Source organism: Mauremys mutica, chromosome 3 (assembly GCF_020497125.1).
Source record: "Mauremys mutica isolate MM-2020 ecotype Southern chromosome 3, ASM2049712v1, whole genome shotgun sequence".
In the NCBI taxonomy this organism is placed as follows: Eukaryota; Metazoa; Chordata; order Testudines; family Geoemydidae; genus Mauremys; species Mauremys mutica.
The window spans coordinates 154,186,672-154,209,237 of NC_059074.1; the positions used below are offsets into that span (position 1 = coordinate 154,186,672).

Here is a 22,566-nt window from a genome sequence, read left to right on the forward strand (position 1 = left end):
GAATGGTAGGAGGGAGAACAGCAACATAAAGACAATGGATTTCAAGAAGGCAGACTTTAGCAAACTCAGGGAGTTGGTAGATAAGATCTCATGGGAAGCAAGTCTAAGGGGAAAAACAATTGAAGACAGTTGGCAGTTTTTCAAAGAGACATTATTAAGGGCATAAGAGCAAACTACTCCATTGCGTGGGAAAGATAGGAAGTATGGCAAGAGACCACCTTGGCTTAACCAGGAGATCTTCAATTATCTGAAACTCAAAAAAGAGTTAAATGTCTTCAAGTCACCAGGGCCTGATGAAATGCATCCTATAATGCTCAAGGAGCTGACTGGGGAGATATCTTAGCCATTAGCAAATATCTTTAAAAAGTCATGGAAGAGTGGGGAGATTCCAGAAGACTTGAGAAGGGCAAATATAGTGCCAATCTATAAAAAGGGGAATAAGGACAACCTGGAGAATTACAGACCAGTCAGCTTAATTTCTGTGCCCAGAAAGATAATGGAGCAAATTATAATGCAATCAATTTGCAAACATCTAGAAGATAATAAGGTGATAAGTAACAGTCAGCATGGATTTGTCAAGAACAAATTGTGTCAAACCAACCTGATAGCTTTTTGACAGGGTAACAAGCATTGTGGATAGGAGGGACGTGGTAGATGTGGTACATCTTGACTTTAGTAAAGCTTTTGATACTGTCATAACCTTCTCATAAACAAACTAGGGAAATTAAACCTAGATGGAGCTACTATAATGTGGGTGCATAACTGACTGGAAAACAATTCCCAGAGAGTAGATATCAGTTATTCACAGTCATGCTGGAAGGGCAGCCCTAACTCTCTTTGCCCCAAGAGTCTGCACCGAATAACTTCCTTCCCAAAATAAAAGCCGCTTACCGGGAACCTCCTCTGGTGTTTGTCCTTCCCCAAGCACCGGCCGCCGCGACTGGCTACCTTCCTCCTGGCTTGAGAACAGCTCCAGGCTGCATGCATCTAGGGATTCTGGGGTGACTTCCTCTGCCTCAGCACCCTCACTCCCACTTTGGTGCTCCTCCTCCTCCTGCCTTGTTGCACTGGGCTCTGAAGTGTCCATGGTGGTCCCCGGAGTGGAGGTGGGATCGCCTCCAAGTATCGCGTCCAGCTCTTTGTAGAAACAGCAGGACTTGGGGGCAGCACCAGAGCGGCGGTTTGCCTCGCGGGCTTTGTGGTAGGCATTCACAGCTCCTTCACTTTAATACTACACTGCAGTGCGTCCCGGTCATGGCCCCTTTCCATCATGTCCCTTGATATCTGCCCGAAGGTATCATAATTCCTACGGCTGGAGCACTGCTAGGACTGGACAGCTTCCTCTTCCCAAACACTGATGAGGTCCAGCAACTCGCCATTGCTCCATACTGGGGCTCGCCTGGCACGTGGAGGCATGGTCAGTTGGAAAGATGCACTGTGCTGAGAGCACTTCATGCCTGGCTGAGCAAACAGGGAGGGATTTTTCAAAATTCCCAGATAATTTAATGGGCAGGTCTGACAGTTGGTCACCTGAGGGCAGGGCAGTAGAGTTCAAAATGATGACCAGAGTGGCTAGCACAGGCATTGTGGGACACTTCTGGAGGCCGATTGGAGCACGCTATAGGACCAGGGCATCCACACTGGTGCAGCAAACATTATTCGACTCACTGAGGTGGAGTACTAGCAGCACTGTAGCTGCGGAGTCAGAGCGCTCTGTGCCTTGCCAGTGTGGACGGGTAGTGAGCTAGTGCACCTGGGGTTCCTTTATTGAGCTGTAACTCGCAAGTGTAGCCAAGGCCTTAGTCCTGCTATGAATGCATGGAACTAGACTAGATGACCTCTTGAGGTCCCTTCCAGTTCTATGATTCTATTAAGGAACTATGGGATGATTATAAAATTAATATACATTATAAGTATTATCCCCATTTATTAGTTTAGCTTCTGTGCTTGGGGAAAACTAGCTGTCAGCCTTTTGCTTGATATAATAATAAATAGTGTTGGGCTACAATTGCAGTTTATATACTTCACTAAGATATTGTATATACATATCTAGTTGCATCAGAATATACTTATTAGGTTCTTACTCACAAATAGATTTTGAAGATAAATTAATTATTTCTTTAAAAGCAGAAGGGCCTAATTCTTTCCTCAGGGGAAGTTACATCAGTGGAACTGAGAATCAGGTGGATTCTCTGTCACTGGCAATTTTTAAATCAAGATTCGTTGTTTTTTAAAAAGATATACCCTGGTTCAAACAGGAATTAATTCAAGTTCTATGACCTGTGTTATACAGGAGGTCAGACTAGATGATCACAATGGTCCCTTTTTATAATCCATGAATCTGTGAATCATAATCTGATCTAAAACTGAAACAGACAAAGCTTAATTCTTTTCTCTCTCACACTAGTGTAAATGTGGCTGCTCTAATTTGAGCTGTAAGACCAGCCTAACATCTAGTGGAACCAGGACCATATAGATGTCTGAAAATCATTAATGTACCCCTCCCTCCTGAGCTGCACTGGGGGACACAAGGCTGGAATCCAAAGAGGTGACCCACTGCTTTCAGTCGGAGCAGGATTTGCCCCTCGTGGCTTTACTAACCGATGGACCTAATGACCATTGTAAAGCAGTTGCCAGCAAACTGAGACCTGTGGGTTACATTTCCTGCTCTGTGATGGTGATTCTGGCAAGGAACCTCTCCTCCATTAAAGTGCTCTCTCTTCCTCTATATTTCCTCATAAATTCTTTTCTCCTCAATTGTTTTAAGGTCAAGGCCAGACAGCAATGCTGAGGAGAAGATCCTTAAATCTCTGGGTATGTACATGGCATGTATTTATTTCGTCATAAAATGAACACAGGGAGTTCTCTCCCCCCCCCATAGGTGAAATTATATAAATGTCTTACTGGAGAAACATTCCACAATCTTTCAGTATTAGAGGGAGATACTTTAGAAAACTAACCCAGAGTCCAGACACCCAGGAAGCAGTGAGGTGGCCTTGCCAGATGTGAATGGATCCAATAGATGACTTCACATGTTTGATGGCAGGGATTGAGAAGTTCACCCCCAACTGCTCATAAATAAAATAGAGAGCATTTTCTCAGCTCCTTCATCTCATACACTTTACTAGATGGGAACTTGCCTCTCTATATGACCATTAGCAGTGCTTAATTTGTGCCTTAATGCTGAGCTCCAGCACCTCTAGGTTTGGCAGTTCATAACCCAGACACCTCTGGGCTTGCTGCATCAGTTATGAAGGTAAAATATTGCTTGAGCCCTGGCACCTAATTGCGTGAGTCCTGGTACCTCTTTCATTAGAAATTAAGCACTGGCTGTTAGTGCCACTGAAGGTTAGAGACAGATGAACCATTTCACACAAAATAAGAAATGCCCTCATTTGCCCCTTCTACCCCCATGAACCTTCACTTTAAACTTGAACTGAACCCAAACTGAACCTTTTTTGAGATCTATACTAGTCTGATCCACTTTTTGCACTGGTCATTCCAAAACCTCATGACAGAGGTTGTTCTTGCGATCTTTCTAGCCTAGTTTTGCTGGACCAAGAGGTTCAGATATGGCTTCACACTGGAGTGCTTATCTGAACTGAACTTTTTCAACCTCCTATCGTTCTAAATATTACATCTGAAAAAGAGGCATTTATTGGTTATTTTATCAAAGGCATTTATTAAGTAACCTCTCAGTTACCCCAGATCAAATGAGATCAGTTGACTCTTAAAAATGTTTTGTTCCCCTAACTACCAGCCCTGCAAACTCAACCTTGGATCGAGAGTCAAGCTGAGTTCTTTCTTTCTCATGCATCATCATTGAGAATATTCTGCGAGTTAAATTAGGGCCTCAGTTACACATGTGCAACCCCAGTATTTTTAGGTTAAGCCCTGAGTGACACCTTCGCTACCCCATTGCCTTCAGTGGATTTACACAGCTATAACCATTGGAACTTAGTAAATAATTCTGTTGATAATATTTGAAAAAGAATAGAATCCAGCTTACTTCTCCCAGAGCTGTGTGGGCTCTCCAGGGGTGACAGGAGTAAAACATACTAAATGCTTAATTTAGTTGCTGATATGCAGCTATGACTAAAAATATAACCAGGGAGCAGATTTGCTGAGTTATGAAGGTGATGTTTTTACATAATTATTTTTCAGAGAAGAACTGCCCTTTAAAGTTAATCCATCTCTTTAGTTGATAAGACTTTGGCTTGACCAGCTAGTGAAAAAAATTTCTGATTTTAAATGATATCTTTTTTTTTTTAGTTTAGTTTATGGTATGATTTTATGACTTGTGAAGCAGTGCATGGAATTATTAGTTCTATGAGCCTTAGCAGCTCTGTTGGAGAGTAATTCAGCATCAGATGCTCCGTGCTCTACATATTAAAGGAAACTTTCACATCCAGTCCCCTAGAGAGAGAGAGAGAGTGTGTGTGTGGACAGAGGTGCTAATTTCAGGGGCTGAGCTGCTAGTTTTGATAATCCACTTGTGGGAAATTCATTGCAGCAACCAGGATTCTTATTTTATTGTTCATATTTCAACAATCCAAAACTTTTCTTTAAAAGCTTTTAATTTGCCAGTGAGAGGAGGAATAATTGATTTTACCTAATACATGGGTGTCAGAAGGTGGAAGTGCCACATGAACACAAAGTCTGTAAACTCAGGGAAGGAGAATGCTTTACTCAGGTCTGAATAGCTGGGAAAATGTTTCCTTTTCCACAGGGAAAAATCTTTATTTTCACCCTTCTTCAGCAATCACGGTGGCTCCCTAAGGGCTGCAAATTGAGCCGTTTCCCTCACTCAGTAGATCTGTATTTCAAGAAATGACATTTCTACAGCAGATGCAAAAAGCCAGAGTCCCATCAACCTGTTGGTGCTGGTATGCTGCTTGCTGCACTAATATATGGTATGTGTCTTTGCCTTATCAGAATTCAGAACTCTGGAACCCATTTTGCCTGCTCCCCAAAATGGCTTGACCGGTAGCATGAAGCCTGCTGAATATTTACTGCCATTAACAACCCTCTCCCTCAGCCAGGCCAAGGAGACAGGACCCCTATCAAGCCCTCATCTTTTAAAGGGTGATGATTGGAAGGAGAGCAATGGAAGGGTATGTATGTGTTAAGGTCATTGGAGCAGGGATGGCCTTTTCCTTTGGTGATTGTATAGTACCTCCTACAATGAGGTCCTAGGCACGACTGCAATACAAATCACAACTAATAATAAAAATAATAAACTTCCTCTGTCAGGGACCCTCTTCCCTGTTTGATTGGGTTAAAGAGTCAGACATTCGCTGTGTATTTTCTCTGAACAAAGGAGAAGCAGAAATTATTGTCTGGGAAATAGTGATAAGGTTAAGTAGGATGAGTTCTCTGTTCTGAGATGAATTCAGAGGTGGTGCAAGTTACCCACTGGTGAGTGTGAATTACATGCTGAGAAGGTGGAGGGAAGGGTTGTAATATTGGAAGCAACCGAGAGGGTGTGTAGGATACTGGCCTGTCTACCCAACCCTAGGAAGGAGTGGCACCATCCTGAGAGTCGGGTCAGGTCCTTTTCTCAGGGCTTCAGCTTTATTTCCTCCAGATAATCTAAATTCAGTACCTCAGTTGTCCCTTCCCTTCTAATACAGAGGCCTGTCTATTCTCTGCAGGTTCCCATTGTACCAGCCACCTTGTCTGAGAGTCACCCTGCTCCCAGGCCTGCAACAGGAACCAACCTACTTCCTATAGCTCTCTCCTCTTTACTCAGGGGCATCCTGCCAGAATCTCCCTGCTTCTCGCAGCTCTCCACCCTAACTCAGCTACTTGCTGGCTTTTATAATCACCTGATCTCTAGCTGATCAGTCTGAGCTGAGAGGTAGCTGACCTCACCTGTTCCAGGTGACGCTGGGCCCAACGGCCCTGTGATGGCCAGTGAGGATGTAAATTAAAAGAGAGGTGCTTGCTTTTCCTGACGTCTTCCTGTTGGCTTCTTGCCTTTCTGTGACTCCTAACCATCCCACCCACTCACTTTCCATCCACTCGTGGTAACTTAAAGACATGAAAATTACACCACCTGTGAATCTGGCCAAGTATCTTTTCTGTTTAATTATATGCAGGGAGGGCAATTGCTTCTGAAACTATTGAGGTGTATATTGAAGCATATCAGTGTTTGTGACATTGCACCACAGTGTTTCCTGCTTTCTGTATCATTTGTGTACCTTGGTGTGTTTGTGTTGTGTCCAGATCCACGTGACAATATCCAAGTCAGCTCAGGAGAAAATGCGCCAGAAGCAAATGAAAGAGATGGAGCTTTTGCGTAGTGAGAGGGAGAAGGAAAAGGAGAGAGAGAAGGAAAGGTCCCTGCAGCTCCATGAGCAATTGCAGAACGTTGACACAGGGGTTATTGCTCAGGAAGGTAAGTGGCTGCTAACAACTATAGGATTGGTTCTCCACTGCCTCACACCTTGTTTAGCCGTTTACACCTGTGCAAAGTGAGTGAAAAATTCTGCTCATTCCAACTGGTAGCATGTTAAACTACTGTGCACAGGTGTAAATGAATAGTGTGTGAGGCACTGCAGTATCAGGCCATATGAATTAGAGTCACTATATTCCATTCTTCTAACCAGAGCTGCAGGGCAGGAAGATCCCTTTAGAGAAATAACCATCATTTCCCACTAGGATTTTCTATGGAGAAATCCCACCCAATTACCCCTCCTCTAGACATCATTGCAAATTTCCCTACTGCTGAGGAGGCTGGGTGAAACTCTTGTTAGAGCCTGTCAGTACCGCTGGCTCAGTCAGTTGGAGACATCACTTTAAAAATATGGGAGACTGCCTCTCTACCAAGGTGTCACTGACTATTTTCCTGACCCAGTGCTCCCAGCCTAAGCTGGCTCAGGCAGCAAAACATGATGATCTCAGGTACTTACCTACCCCATCATTGTAGTATTTGAGCACTTCACAGTTTTTAATGCATTTATTTTCACAACACTCCTATAAGGAGTTATTAGTCCCATTTTAGATATGGGAGAGACCGAGGCACAAAGAAACTAAGTAACTTGCCTATGGTCATATAAGAAGCCTATAGCAGGGTCAGGAATTGAACCCTGATCTCCAAAGCCCCAGGCTAGTGTCCTAACTACTGGACTATTCTTCCTTTCTAATAATAATGACAATGATACTACTGAGCACTTCTGTAGTGCCTTTCATCCAAGACCTCAGAGCACTTTACAAAGGAAGGGGGAATATTATTATTATTCTTTTGCAGATGGATAAACTGAGACATGAGGTGACTTGCCCAAGGCCACACAGTGAGTCAGTGGCAGAGCCAGGAACAGAATGTGGAGTTTCTGTCTCCCCAGCCCGAAGATCTATCCACTAGACAATGCTGCCTTGCAGATCAGACCTATGCCTCTCATTATAGCACAGCCTGCCATAATGAAGACAAACTAATTGTGTCCAAAAAATGCTTTTAATCATATTATGATCTGGTGGAGTTTTAATAGAAATGTTTCTAATTAAAATACGAAGGAAGATCCTGCTTACGCAGTAACACAAATCACCCCCTACACACACTCCTGAGAAGCTTATGTTTTAGAGGAGCACTGAAGCTGTTACAAAAATAGTTCACATTTTAAAAAAAATGTGCTAGAGCATGGCTTACTGACTCTGATCTAATTGCATCTGACGGGCTCTGATTGTGCTGCGGCACAAACTCTAAAGAGTGCAGCAGCAGAGAAAGTTGCAAGTCAGCACTTAGCCCAAGGGCATTATAGAAGGTTACTTTTACTTTTTATTATTACTATTTGGTGGAGTGAATCTAATGCTGGTGAGAAGTGCTACATTGACAGCCCCAGCGGCATAAATCCTCTATTCTTCCCCAAAACAAGTAGAGGAGAGGAAGTGGAAAGCTTGACTTCCCTCACCCCTTGTAGAAGGTACGGCTGTATTTTACAGTCATTGTCCCTAGTAATGCAGCTTTCAATCATGTTATTTCTGGAGGTAGGGGTGGGGGGCAATTAAGAACAGCACTGTAATAGTTTTAAATAAGGGACACCCCTTCACCAATGCGCCTTCCCCCATTACCAATCCCTGGAGCCATCCAGTGCATCACTCTAGAAGTGCTCTTTCAGTCCCCACAGGTTTTGGCCTGCTTAACACCAATGGGATCATCTCCATTACACCCAACGTGACCAACCCCTGCAGAGCCAGTGTTGGTATTGCCTTAAAGAAACGGGTCAACAGGCCATCTCTGCCTAGTATCCCCATCATCAATCATGACAGCAGCTTCATGCGACACTCATCAGGTGAGACTTGCTATGTCAGTGGGGTCACAAAGCTGGCATCACAATCTCTGGTGTTCTGTTGCCCTGGGAGTGAGGGCTAATACAGTTTAAAGCACAAATGGACTGAATTCTGTTCTCAGTTTCACTGGTATAAATCCATAGTAACCCAAATGTAGTCACTCCAGACTGAGTGAACTGAAGTGGGCATTACTTATGTAGCCAATGGGAGTTTTGCCTGAAAACAAATTTAACAGGGACCTCAGGATATGGCACTTTACCCATTTTGAATTTCTAAAGTGTAACATTGTTTTTGGTTGTAAGATGACATCATAAAAGGGAGATGAATGTATAAATCCAGAAAACCTGTTGTTCACACCCTACGAAATCACTGAGCTCAACTGCAGCCAGTCAGGATGAACTCATTTGCATATGTGATCTGATTGGTTGCTCATTGTCACTGACCTCTGAGCAGCTGCCTATCACATTGCATGATTTTTCAGCCAGTCATTATCCAGTCACTCTCAGCTGTGGCAGTACTGCCCAATACGATTGCAGCCAGAGGTGGTTGGAGACACCCAGCTTTGGCGTCATGCCTCATGCACCACAAACCGCACAGTATTATTATGTCCTATAGCTTAAATATAACAGGTGACGTATGTAGGATGCTGCCGGGTGATATTGAAAATGTTTCCCCCCCTGCAATTAATGGATAACAGATAGTGGAGGTACCTAGTGACTCTGTTCTTTCTTTGTTTGATAGGAAGCTTTTGTTTTGTTTATCCTACAGCCATAGGACATTGTGATTCTATTAAATCTTGCAAGCTAAGAAGGGATAGGCTGGGTTGGTACTTGGAAAGGAATCTTTTATGGAACACCTTTCTATGTAGGAGGGGATTTTTTAAAATGGTTGGTATTAAAGTTAATGGGGTTTTTACCATTGACCAGTGGGAGCAGAGTTAGGGCATTGCTGAACACTTTTGAAATTCTCAACTTTAGTTTTTGTACCCTATATATCATACAAACCCTATAGACCACATATAAATTATGATATCCTATATATCATATATAGATATCCCCTCCAGAACCTATTTTATCTAGCCTTGACACAACATTTGCACTTTTAGAAGTCAAAAGTTTTTTCATATACAGTTTAGAAGAGGAAAATTTTGGTCTAAAGATCTTTAGGTGTGAAATGTTTTTACTTCTAGCACTTCAGATTACAAATAGGCTTTGTGACAAAATGCATTTATCATGTAAAATTTAAGATGCCTAGTATATTCATTTGCTAGCACTGAATCTCTTTACTTACAGTTCACATTTGGAAGGTTTTCTTTGAAACCATCCGGGTTAGAAATTAACGTTTCCTATTAAAGAAAGCTTAGATTCTGCATGGTCTGTAAACAAATATATTTGATAAGACAAATGTATTCTACCCCACAATCCCTGATATACAGTCAGTGGATAGCTCCTAAAGAACAGAAGTATATACAAGACTCAGACATCTGTGAAAATCCCTGAATAATCACATTCCCAACAGTATGTTAAAATATACATATATGTGCATTTTCAGACTTCCATAACAAGATGGTGTCCAGCGATAAGTGGTTGAAAAATCATGAGGATAGTATTATTATTAATTTATTTGTATTACTATGGCACCTAAGAGCTCTAATGATGGACCAGGATCCCGCTGTGCTAGGAGCTAAATAAAATACAGTACTGTGAAAACCATGGGTCAGATCTTCCACTGAAATCAATTAAGCTATGCTGCTTTATACCAGTTTAGGATGTGGCTCATATTTTTTGGTCTCTTAGCCATTAAAACAGTTCTAATCCTAAGCTTCTGAAACTCATTAAAAATGAGACTGCCCATTTTAATGGTAGGAAAATTCAGACCAATAGCAATTTCAGCTAAGAAGTTAGAAGAGGCAGAAGACAAAATAAGCCTCACAATAGAATCTTGGTTGCGACCTTAACTGTGGAGTCGTGACCAGCACCTGCCATATTGATATCTGTGTGTTTGATTTTTCCATACAGCTAACTCCCTGCCAGCAAACATTCTCGATTCTCCAGAGGGGGAGGAGGAGTCTGAATGTGGGGAAGCCTTGGAGATGAGACCTTTCTCTCACCCGGAGCAAGGGCTGGTTGATGCTCTCAAGTGGCTCAATAGCAATGACTGGTAGGGAAACACTCCATCCTCAATTCCCTCCTTCCCCTCAACATAAATACGTGTGAGTGGTTGCCTATGCTCAGTCTCTTTCAGGATCAGGGGCTTGGAGGGGAACTAAGTGAAGCCAATCTTCACAATGCAATTGCTTTCCAGTAGACATGAGCCAGGGAAAGCTCTACAGCCTGGTTCTCCTGCCCAGGCTGTAATGCTGCTGTGGCTAACAGCAGGTTAACGTCATTCATTAACCTTCTCCTTTGGCCCTTTGCGTAGCCACAAATAGTAGTTACAGAGAAGAGATAAAATTATAGGATAATCAGAAGATACTCCAGCTAGAAGCCTGTGTTTCCTATGTATCATATCCCTGCCTTGACTCCCAGCCAAAGGAGATGGAGGCCACTTCAGCAGTCATAAAGGCAGAAGTAGGGTTGGCCCTACAATTTGCAGGGTCTCAAGCTGCTGGGGGAGATGGGATTGAGTCGTCATGAGTTACCTTTCGCTTTGGTCTCATTGCTGGAAGCATAGGGGAGAGAACTGGGCCTCTTCCCCTTAGCCTTGCTACTGGGGGGTGTGTGTGTGTGTTCATTTAAAAAACTGCATCCTCCCCTAGCTCTGCAAGTTATAGATCTGTGAGTGGGGCCCAAGCAATCAGGTGCATTCCTTGTGATTAAGGTGAACTCTAGGATTCAATGCATACTGAGAAGGGAATTGCTCTGCCTGTAGTCTGTCTAAGGCAGGAGTTTTGGGGAGAGGGGCATGGAGTGTGAGGAGTAATTTATTAGGAAGCCAGGATCCTCAGAATAAGAACTTTCCTCACTGCCTAACAGGGGCACAAACAACGATATGTAACTGATGATCACACTATACTGAAATTAGGCATAGAGAGGGAAGAGAACATTCATGGATTCAGAAGCTATAGAGCCATTTCTGATCTCAGCTACACCAGTGTAAATCCAGAGTGAATCCATTCAGTTCGGCAGAATTACTCCAGATTAACAATGGTGTAACTGAGGTCAAAATCTGCCACCCTGCATATAAACACAGTTATTTGATTTTATTTTAAACCCCTTTACTTTAAACTTTCCCTCTCTCATCTTCTCCTCTTTCCTTCTCCACTCTAATCCTCCACTACTTGCTTCCTCTTTTCTTTGACAACTCCTCCCTACCCCACACACGAAAAAAACCGAAGGCTTTCTCTGTTAAATTAAATCCATGTACCCCAGTGCTGAGGCGACTGTCAGAGGAGGTTGTGCTTCTTGTCATTCACCAATAGGTGGCACTGTTAATTCAGTCAGTTGAGTCCTGAAACAAACTGGCAACATCAATAAGGGTTATAGAAGAAAAATGCAAGTTGTCTCCTGAGTCTAAAGAGAGATGGAAAATCCATAGTCTGCCATGAAAATCTCTAGTTTTCTCAAGGATTGAGTCTATCATGTGGAACTAGTAAATCAATCATACACCTTCCTCCAGCTTAGATCACTGGGGAATTGCACACACAGGCTACTGAAAGCATTTTTTTATTAGCAGTTTAAAAAACTAATAGGGAGTTTCTCGAAAATCCAGCACCTTTGCTTTTGGTGTCCCACTTGTGTGGGTTCCAGGGTCTATCCCCAGGTTGCAGGTGTGTGAAACTGTGTTTAGCACAGTGCTATGCAAGACCAATGATTTGTCTCTTCTATGTCTGTCTGTTTTGTAATTGCCTCTCAGGCCACTGAAGGAGAAAGGACTTTTCAGCATCAAATGCCTGGCTACCTGCCATTCAGAAGTCCTCCTTTGTCGACTTCATGATGTTTCCTTGGCAGTTACCAGAGAGGTAAGAAATTTGTATTAAATGTATGTCTACACAGCGTATAGAATAAGTGTATGTGTGTGTGTTTTATCTTTATTTAGATATTTGCAGGGGACTGGCTAGATGACCTCTTGAGGTCCCTTCCAGTTCTATGATTTGCTCTGTGTCTGTTTCTATAGCTATTTTTATATCTATATCTTTAGATATCTGTCTGATATCTACATCTATATATACATCTATCTATCTCTGTCTATCCCTACTGCTGAATGCAGTCTCTCTCTCTCTCTTTCTCTCTTGGCACCTTATAGACTAACAGATGTATTGGAGCATAAGCTTTTGTGGGTGTCTGACGAAGTGGCTATTCACCCACAAAAGCTTATGCTCCAATACATCTATTAGTCTATAAGGTGCCACAGGACTCTTTGTTGCTTTTTACAGATCCAGACAAACACGGCTACCCCTCTGATACTCTCTCTCTGTTGCCTCTTTGAGTTAGGTATTACAATTATGCATTGTACAAATGAGGAAACTGAGGCACAGAAAAGCTGATTTGCCTAAACCAGACTGCATCATTGTCAGTCAGGATTAAACTCTGGAGTTTTGGCTCCCAGGTTTATGCTCGACTCACTAGACCACGTTTCTCTCTCTCTCTCAGAGGTCCCTGCTGACCTTTTCTCCCTCTTCTTTCCAGTGCCTGTTTTTAGTGCCTTGCTCCATAGAAATGTTTCCCCTGCTGCTTCAGACACAAATATCTCCTTGCATATCCAGAGTTCTGGAGCGTGTGTTGGACTCCATGAGCCAGACAGCACTGGGATTCCAGGGCAGTCATCCATGACTGCTCTGAACATCTTTACTTTTTATTTGATCAGTTAATTGAGAGATTTTATTGTGCTCATGTTAGACTCGTCAATGAGTTAAAAGCAGCCGCAAGTTCCAATTCAGCACTTGTTTGTGGCCTGCACAGCTGATTGTGCTATTAGTAGGCATGATTTGCGAAGCACACTAAACCTTCTTCCATCTGCAACAAACAATGAGAGTTGGCTCACTTCTGTAAACTCCGATCTTCATCTTCTGTCTGCAATACAAAGATCTAGCAGGCTTGAATAATAGGGGTTAGAGGTCTACAGAGCTCATAGGTCACTGTGTTCAGATCCGCAGGATTCAAATCACCCCTACCCCCTTTGAAATTCAGGGATGCGGGAGGCAGATGTTCAGATTATACTTTGCAGCTCAGGCTCTTTTCTAATTCTTACCTCACTGTTCTCTTTAGGAAGAGGTACCTTTTTCTCTTCCTTGCAGAAGCTCACATGCAGAGACATGGGTTCATCTTTCATTTCACTCTTGTCCCAGATTTTGCTTTCACAGTCCAGGAATTGCATTTTCTGGGCCTTGCATTGAACTCTTTGTAGCAGGCGTGGCCAAACTTCCGGACCCTCCGAGCCGCATAGAACAATCTTCAGAAGTTTGAAAGCTGGGGCATGCCTGCTGGGTCTCAGAGCTTCAGCCCTGCAGGAGGCACCTGCCCAGGCTTGGGGTTTCAGCCCTGCTTCTGCTGAAGCCCCGAGCCCTGTCATGTGTGCCCCGTGGAGTTGAAGCCCCAGCAGATGCCTTCCATGGGGCTGAAGCCTGAGATCCCCCCCTCCCCACTGGGCAGAAGCTAGAGGTGTGTGAGGGGGGACACATGGGGATCACGTCCCCCCCCATTTTTTGCCAGGGTTTGCTGGCTTCGTTTGGTCACATGGTGCCGCCGGGGCCCCTCCCTGAATGGCGGTTGCTGGAGCTGGCAAGCTGGGATCTGTGCCTTGGGTAGAGGCAGCAGCAAACAGCTGGGACCTGCAGGGAGAACCGCTGCTTTTGCTGCTGCCTCTCCCTAAGGAGCTAAAGCCAGAGGCCCTGCCCTGCAGCTCCCAACTGTTTGCCACTGCCTAACCATGCAGAGCTAACACCTGGGAGCTGAAGGGACGAGGCCATTGAGGGAAAGAAGGGGTGTGTGCCTCGGGGCTGTAACTCAAGCTGTTGTGGGGAGGGCGAGGCAAACCTTTAAATTGTGCCCACCCACTCTCAGCTGGCACCAGTTGTGTTTGGCAGAAGCCCTTAGCCCCACCACAGGGCAGAAGCCCTGAGCTCCCCCCACCCCAAGTCTAGTAGGTGGAGAATGGGGGGGGCAATTTAGGAGCCCCACTTTAATTATAAAAGAGTCACATACAGCTCACAAGCCGCAGTTTGGCCACTCCTGCTTTATAGTAATAACATAGGATATGAAGATGGCTAGAACCATTGGACCATCCCCTGCCTTTGGGCAGCACCAATCTATCTTTCAAAAACAACGCTGTGAACTCTCAGCTGCTGATCCATTCCAGTCTATGGGATAGGGCTTTGTCATTAGGGCCCAATCCACAGTAATGCTGAGTACCTAGATGCCCATTGACTTCAGGGGGAATTAAGGGTGCTCAGCATCTTGCAGGATCAGATCTTTACGAAGTGCATTCCTCCAAAGTCCTTTACCAATCCTAATGAATCCTCAAAACATGACAGAGGGGAAAAAGGGGTGGAGAGAGGGAGGGATTATTTTCTCCGTTATGCAGATGGAGAAACCAAAGCAGAGATGTTAAGGGCTCAATACTTCCCCCTATTGTTCCTTACTCCACAAGCAGTCCCACTGAATCAGGCCTTAAGTGATTTGCTCAAGCCTACAGAAGGAGCTAGTGTCAGAGCCAGGGGTAGTTCTGTGCTTCCAGTCATATGCTTAGACCAATAGACTATATTTCACCTTTGATGTGACATAAAACTCTGGTTTCCCCTTGGCCCCCTAGATACATGCAGGTAGATCTTCTATCTAAGCTGACTCCTGTGTCCTACTCGTAACTCTTCCCCCTCCAGGTTAGCAACCTCCGCTCAAAGGTGTCTCGCTTTGCTATCAGCATCCTTGGCGAACTCTTCAGGACCATGAAGAAGCACATGGACCAGGAGGTTGAGGAGATTACCCGGGTCCTGCTCCACAAGACAGGGGATTCCAGCGAGTTCATTCAGAAAGCAGCTGATCGATCCCTGGGCATCATGGTGGGGAGTGTGACTCCCATGCGAGCAATGGCTGCCCTCATGGCCGGTGGAGTAAAGTATGTGACTCTTCCCTTGTCTGAGCTCTGCAATCTGACTACTTGCTTTATGGGGAACAAGAGAGTGGTGGAGAAGAAGGAATTCCCTTTGCTCTGGGGTATTTCACTGCCACTACCCATTTACACCTCCCATTATCATCAGATCACCACATTATGATGACCTCCCTTCTAGCACAGTCCATCAACATTGCCCAGATGCTGTGGTGATGGGGATGTGATAGATCAGTGCAGAGCCCTGTGATGTGCTCCCTCCACTCTCCAGGTGATGGGACCACAGCAATCTTGGTGTGTGGCCAAAACCAAGTTTCCTGCTTAATGACCATAGAGCACTAATCACGAGGCCACTGGGACAAACCACACATCATCAGGGCATTATTAACAAGAGAAGCAGGGACCAGTCATATGTATGGTTAGAGTGTACTCACAGGAGAAACTGCATGGTTTGACGGGGACTTGCCACACAGGGTCAATTCCTGAGAGTCTCCCATCATTGTCTTTAAAAACTTCACTTTCAGTTCAAAATGCACAGTAGAGCATCACCAAAATGCCCGCTTCAGTTCAGTGCAGCAGATCCTCTGGGTCTTGAGATACAGACTTTTCTGGGAACCACTAAGTTGGCACCACTTCAAAGTGATGGTTCCATACCTGGCGCTTTCAAACAGGTGCTATTCATTCCAGTAAATGAAGGTCTGGCTAAAACTGTTGGTGAGATACATGTCTATATACCTTCTGCAGTCCTGAAAACATTAAAACACCAAATGCTCTGGGTATATCTAGGCAGAGGCTGTGTTGATGAATATACTATAGCACTGTCCCTCATTGTGATTTTAGGTCTCTGACCATTCAATGGGCTGCTGGATCTGAAACAAGTTGGTGAACTAAGTCCGAATGCTAATGCACCAATATCAGTGTCAAAGGCATAGTTGCCCCTCCTATCCCTGTCTGGGTTGTTAATCTCAGCAGGAACCCCAAGAGCCAAATGTGCCATGGAGACTGAATTCCCCTCTTATCCTTGTATGTGGTCCCTCTGTAACATGGTGGTTCTGTGTGTATGAATGGATACTATGATCACTAATAGCAGGGTCCACAGAGAGGCTAAGAGACCTGCTACTACCAACAATTAAGGAGCTCTCTCTTGGTCAAGTGGCAGAGGCCTGTGGTTTTGGAGATGAAGGGCCATATAGACATGTGCTGGTTTGATGTCTTGTCTTCAGCCATCGTAACCCCCCTGTTCGAAAGTGCGCCGCTGAACACTTACTGACTGTTATGGAACAGATTGGGGCTGAAAAACTTCTGTCAGGCACCAGAGACAACACAGAACTACTGGTCCAGGCTCTGGTGAAGCTTGCTCAAGACTGCAATCAAGACACTAGGTAATGATGTCCCTTTCCCCTCGCAGATGCAGTAGCCTTTTGTGATCAGTAGCTGGCAAAAAACAAACCATGACAATGCAAACTAATGTAAAACAAGCATAAGGAAAACATAATGTAAAATAAGCATAAGGAAAGCATGCTTCCAGTGTGTATACTGTTGGCTAAGAAAAGGTGCAGGATCCATCTCTTATGGGTTATCGGGCAATAAAGATCCATTCAAGCATTTACATTGCATGAGACATCCTTTAGTCTCCAATCAGTTTCCTTTGGCTCCAATATGCAAATATGACTTCCTTGGGTATCTTTTGGGTGTTATGTAAAACTGAATCCCTGGCCACTTATGGTCATTGAAAGATCCCGGAGCATTTCTGGTAAGATTAGGGGTGTTAGCACCCACTATCCTGGTCAAATTCTGGTGGTATTGAATCAATGCTTTCTGCCTCCCTAAATTCCCCTTGCAGCTTCAATTGGCTCTGATAGTTATCACTTTCCACCCTAAACTATTGTGTGCTGTTGAACAGTTGCCATGTTCCACCACAGAGGTAGCTGCTCTTTGGTAGTGGATGAAAACAACTCTGCAATAATTTGTTAAAGTAGGTTAGAAGCTTGCAAAATGAAAGCCTTTTTAAGGAAGTAAATTGTTATGACCGTTACACATCCCCATCAAAGGAAAAATAGATTCCTTAATTATTTAATAGATCTCCATAGAGTGAGAGGATGTTTCCTCATTGCTCTGCTGCTCCATAGCCTATTGTATGCAGCAGGCCATATTGTATAGTGATGCCAGTTTGAGGTAAATCTTAGTCTTTATTTATCTCTCTTTTGAGGGGATAAAAGTCCTTACAAAGTGCCACTAGCTTGTATTGAACATGGAAAGCATAAAATTTCAGTTTCTTTTTGTAATCCCTACCTGCCTCCTGGATAGATAAATAAAATGGTGATATTTTGAGAGAAAATGTTCCTTCATTAATTTCTCCCCCTTCCCATGCTAGGTTTTACGGCCGGAAGATGCTGAATGTGCTGATGCCTCATCCGAAATTCGATGGGTATTTGAAACAGTCTCTCCCATCACATAACTTGCGGAATGTTATGGCAACAATAAAGCAGAAAGTAAGTGCTTATCAGGAGATATATCTTCTGTTTATATGTACTGAGAGAGCCTATACATGATCATGCACAACCCCCTCCCCCTCTCTCTCACTGGCTCTTCTGGTTCATGGAAAGGAACTGCAGATCCTGACCCAGTTTATCAGTTGGCAGTGAGGGAGGTAAAGTAGGTGGAATTATGGACACAAATAAGAAAGGAAAGTAGAAGAAAATGGTCTCCTTCACACCCAGAAAGAAAAAGAGGGCAGGGGTGGGAGTAGTTCTCTTGAAAGTGTCAAACCTCTTTTTAATACATAGGGGAGGAGATGTCCCTGGAAGATTTCCTAAAATAAGAGAGAGGTGTTGCTTAATCGGAGTACATACCTACTCCAATCAGAAATTACTACCTCTGCACTCATGTGATGTGGAACTAGAAAGTGTTCCAAGAATCCCTACAGCAAGTAGGAAATCGTCCTGATGAGCATGGGCTTTCTAGAGAAGAACATGGGTTTGTTGAGGAGCTGGAAGAATGCCTCAGGTGGAATTCTCCCAGTATTCTGTAGGCCAAGGATACCTTTAGAACTACTAGGGCGGGGTTCATCTGTGTTCCCAGAGTTATCTGCTCTGCAACAGGCACCAGTTTGTGACTGCAGTGGTTTTGCCTGTGACCAGATCTAGCTGACTGTCATAGGGTTTTATACTGCTGCCCATCACTGTAGCATCTGAATGCCTCAGATTGATTAGGATGGCAATAGCAAAGTCTCCAGTGGATTTCAGGGCATCTCTGGCTCTTCTCCCTTTTTGGGCTATAAAATTCTCTGCTTTCTCATCTGAAGAACACGGACCCTGGCTCTAAGCTGTGTTTCACACTGTCATAAGAAATCATTTCCCATCTTCTCTCGCTTTTTATAGATGCATTTTTTTATATATATATATATATAGGGGATGGAAGACAATGTATCTGAACCTCCTTCTGCCAAAGGCCGCAGGGAGTCTAGGAACAGCAGCTTGACTACCTCCCAGGACAGTCTGCCTTCCAGTGAAGGGTACTGAACATTTCTTTGTTACTATTTCATTATCTTTGAGGATATGCATGATGGAGTTTTCAGCCTTATTCCTCAATAAACTATCTTTAGGCTAGTCTGAATGTTTTGTAGCTGTGTATAAGGATCAGATCCAAAGAGAACATTACTGAGCCAGGTGTCTGCTGCTAGTCCAGTGGCAATGCCACACCTGCTGTGCTGGGGATCAGAGTTCAAGACAGGAACTTGGTCCTTTTTGCTCCCAGGACTGGCAGTGGAGCCACCAGTGTCTTTTCTCTTTTGATAACACAGTGGATTTGTTCCATTGTGTTCAGTGGTGGCAAGAAGAAAGAGAGCATAAGCCTCACCATTGTGTTTAGAATTTTTCCCAGGCATGTGCTGGAATTAATGAGCCTCACTTACAAGGGACTAGTCCCCAACCTACTGAAATCAATGGGAATCTTTCCATTAACTCAGTGGACTTTGGATCAAGCCCTAAGAGAGAAATGGTCTGAGCACAGGACTGGGAGCCAGCACTTGGTGTCTATTCCCAGTTTTGCTACTGATTCCTCTGGGTGACCTTGGGTAGATCACTGTAACCCCCCTGTACTTCAGTTTCCTAATTATAAACTGGAGATAATGTTAACTAGATGTTGCTTCCTGTAACCATACTAAGCTCTGAGGCTGAGTTATTAGCGCAGGCTCGCACTGTAACCAAGTGAGCAGGAAGCACCCTGAGGCTGTGTTTGTCATTGTTATACTGAAAACATTGTTACCCAAAGGTGACATTGAGTTTTTCTGTTCCAACACCAGGTCCAGATCAGACACCCTAGCACCAGCACAGCCGGTGGTTCGTCGCTCATCTCTCCGTAGTGTGGAAGCGATGGAGCAGCTCAAGGAGCTGAACAAACTCCTGATGGCCAAGGAATTTCAGACACGAATGGAGGGAGTGACGCTGCTGGTGGAGCATTGCAGGAACAACCCCCAGTTCGTCTCTGCAAACATCGTCCAGGTCTCAAGAGCCTTTTCTCTTGTTCCCTTTCCCCATGTACCCTGCCCAGGCTTCCCCCAATACAATCAATTCCAGTTACCTTCACCCTCCAGTTAATTCAGGCCAGGCTGGCATACCCTTACTCAATACAGTTAATTCAAACCTGGCCCTACCTTTCTGCAAGGTTCCACTGCTGCTGCCCCCAAGAAGGTCTTTCCAGCTGCTGCTGCTTATGGCCCTGCTGTTTCTGCCTTCTCCTCATAGTGAGAGGGAACCCAGCTGCCCAGAACTGCTCACTGTTTTCCAGGAGTGGAGTGGGGAGGTTGGAAGGAGTAGGCTGGGCTGCTACATTTTTCATAAGAGAGGGCTGGGAGATGGGTATGGAACCTCCTACCCCTGAAGAGCACAGCTCCAGCTTTGTGCTCCCCCTTTCTCTTCTGTGGATAATGTAGTGGCTCAGCCTGATCACTTCCTCCTCACCTCTCCTCTACCTGAAAAAACCTGTCAGCTCCTGGGGTCCCATTCTGGGACCTTCTTTCTGCCTCTTGAAGGGAAGGGCAGAGGGCTCAGAGCTGAAAGAGAAGGGTCTCCTCTCCTCTTCTCCCACCCCCACCGCCACAGGGAGCTGCTGCTGCTCTCTGTCCCAGGGATCACTGCCTGAGAATGTGGTGGCAGTGGGACAGGGAGTCAGAATCTGCTCTAATGAGGAGTGCACGATGCATTACACCTGAGAGGCCTGCCTGTTAGACTGATCAGACCCTGAACCACTTCTCAGAGCCCTGCACTCCACCAGCCCCAGGTTTTGGGAGGGTTGGGTAAAACAAGACTTGGATCAGAACCAACCCTAGTTTGGCAAAGCCAGAGCTACCCCGTTTGCCTCACCTGTCTTCCCAAACTCTGTTATTAACTGGTAATTGTGATTCTTCTACCCAAGCACTGAAATGACTCAAAGGAAGGTAAATGTGGGGACCTTAAAGAGATTGGCTGCTCCCTTCAGTAAAAGGATTTCTGAACTTTATTGAGGAGGGTTAATAAGTATTTTTATCCCTCCCAGCCAACCCCTCCCCCCCCCAAATCCCCTTTCCCTAACACATTGGAAAATGAGAAGCTATTAAACAAGCTAGAACCTGCAAACAGTACTGTACATAGTGCTCACTATTGTGAGCAGCACATGGAAGTCCGTGAGACTTCTCACAGTAGTAAGTGCTGACCTGGTATGAAGTGTTGGCAGGATGTGGCCCATTTTTTGTGCTTGCTGGAAGCCTCTATTTCTACATTCCCTGCCAGCCCCAACAGTGCTATACATCCTGATTTTGCTTTTTTATTTTTGAACAGATTTTTGATGCTTTTACTCTGAGACTTCAGGACTCCAACAAGAAAGTGAACCAGCACGCACTAGAGTCAGCTGCCTCCGTGATCCCTATCCTCAAAGATGGCTTACACCCGGTAGTGATCTCCATGGTGACGGTTGTCACTGATAACTTGAACTCTAAGAATTCTGGGATTTATACTGCAGCAGTGAGGGTGCTGGACACAATGATCGCTAACCTAGGTAATATTTACTTCTTCCTGTTTCCACCATGGGTATCCCATCGTGTGATACCTGCACAATTGCTGTTGCTCCATCTTGGAGTCAGTAAGCCACTTCTGGGCCTCAGATCAAAAATTTCAAAGTAGTCCCTTAATTACCTCACTTGGCTGATGAACTCCACTCTGGTTTGAGGGATTGGCCAGCAGCTGTAAGGGTGTCCCTTAGCCTAGCAGCTTAAGTGTCCTGACTGAATTCTAAATGGCTTTGTAGAATGGATGTAGTTTTTCACCAAAAACATGTGTCCTGGCTGCATTTCAGTGATTCTTCTCTCTACTGTTTATGTTCTTAACCATACTCACACTCACAGTCATAAACCACACTCCCAACCATAGCATCTGAGCTCTTTCCAGAAGTGCATAAAGTAATGTGACGAACATCTATCATGTCTGGTTCTTTCTTTCTCCTCAGTGAGAGATTGTGTAGGGATTTTTATTTTTACACCTCTACCTCGATACAACGCTGTCCTCAGGAGCCAAAAAATCTTACCGCGTTATAGGTGAAACCACGTTATATTGAATTTGCTTTGATCCACCGGAGTGCGCAGCCCCGCCCCCCCGGAGCACTACTTTACCATGTTATATCCAAATTTGTGTTATATCGGGTCACGTTATATCGAGGTAGCGGTGTATTTCATGTAATATATTACATGTCTGCTGTGCTATGTCTATTACCTCAGGCAAGATCAGAGAAGTATGCCTTGTGTTTGGAGTGGGAGAGGGTGTGGTTTGTGGTGTTTCTTAGTTTTTGCAGGACTTTGTTCCACTGTCTTGGAGCAGCTCCTGGGGAAGTTCTGGTCCCTGTACTGATGAGCTTTACCCTTGCAGTGGACAGTTCAGCTGTACCTGGGGGTGGGAGTCCTGGAGTGGGGTCCTACTCCCAGAATTTTATATGATCTTTTATGATGTCCTGGACCCAAACCATTGAGTGCCTTAAAGATCAGGACTGAGATCTAGAATTTGACATGTTACTGTATTTTGCAGCAAGCCAGCGCATTAAGCAGAGATCAGGTGATGGATGCCTGGCACAGATTGTGCCTGATCCTGCATGCGTGTACAAGAATGGGGTGGGGTGGAACTGTCTTCAGCCCCTCTTTTGTGCACCTATAGAGGGACCAAGAACAACCCCCCTCCTCAAGTGCAAAGACCAGGGGTCTCTAGTGTA

At 44.6% G+C, this 22,566-nt stretch overlaps 1 protein-coding gene across 2 annotated transcripts in view; it reads left to right on the top strand.

The window, feature by feature from the left end:
* The window catches only part of TOGARAM2 (TOG array regulator of axonemal microtubules 2), a 73,838-nt gene that overhangs the window by 38,436 nt on the left and 12,836 nt on the right, over nt 1-22,566 (top strand). For both annotated transcript variants that reach the window (XM_045012009.1, XM_045012010.1), the window contains exons 7-18: nt 2,768-2,814; nt 4,936-5,114; nt 6,229-6,400; nt 8,118-8,291; nt 10,308-10,449; nt 12,145-12,250; nt 15,107-15,342; nt 16,557-16,715; nt 17,708-17,825; nt 18,744-18,847; nt 19,637-19,835; nt 21,150-21,366. In XM_045012009.1, the coding sequence (XP_044867944.1) occupies nt 2,768-2,814; nt 4,936-5,114; nt 6,229-6,400; nt 8,118-8,291; nt 10,308-10,449; nt 12,145-12,250; nt 15,107-15,342; nt 16,557-16,715; nt 17,708-17,825; nt 18,744-18,847; nt 19,637-19,835; nt 21,150-21,366 (1,853 nt within the window). The remainder of the gene's footprint in view (nt 1-2,767; nt 2,815-4,935; nt 5,115-6,228; nt 6,401-8,117; nt 8,292-10,307; nt 10,450-12,144; nt 12,251-15,106; nt 15,343-16,556; nt 16,716-17,707; nt 17,826-18,743; nt 18,848-19,636; nt 19,836-21,149; nt 21,367-22,566) is intronic.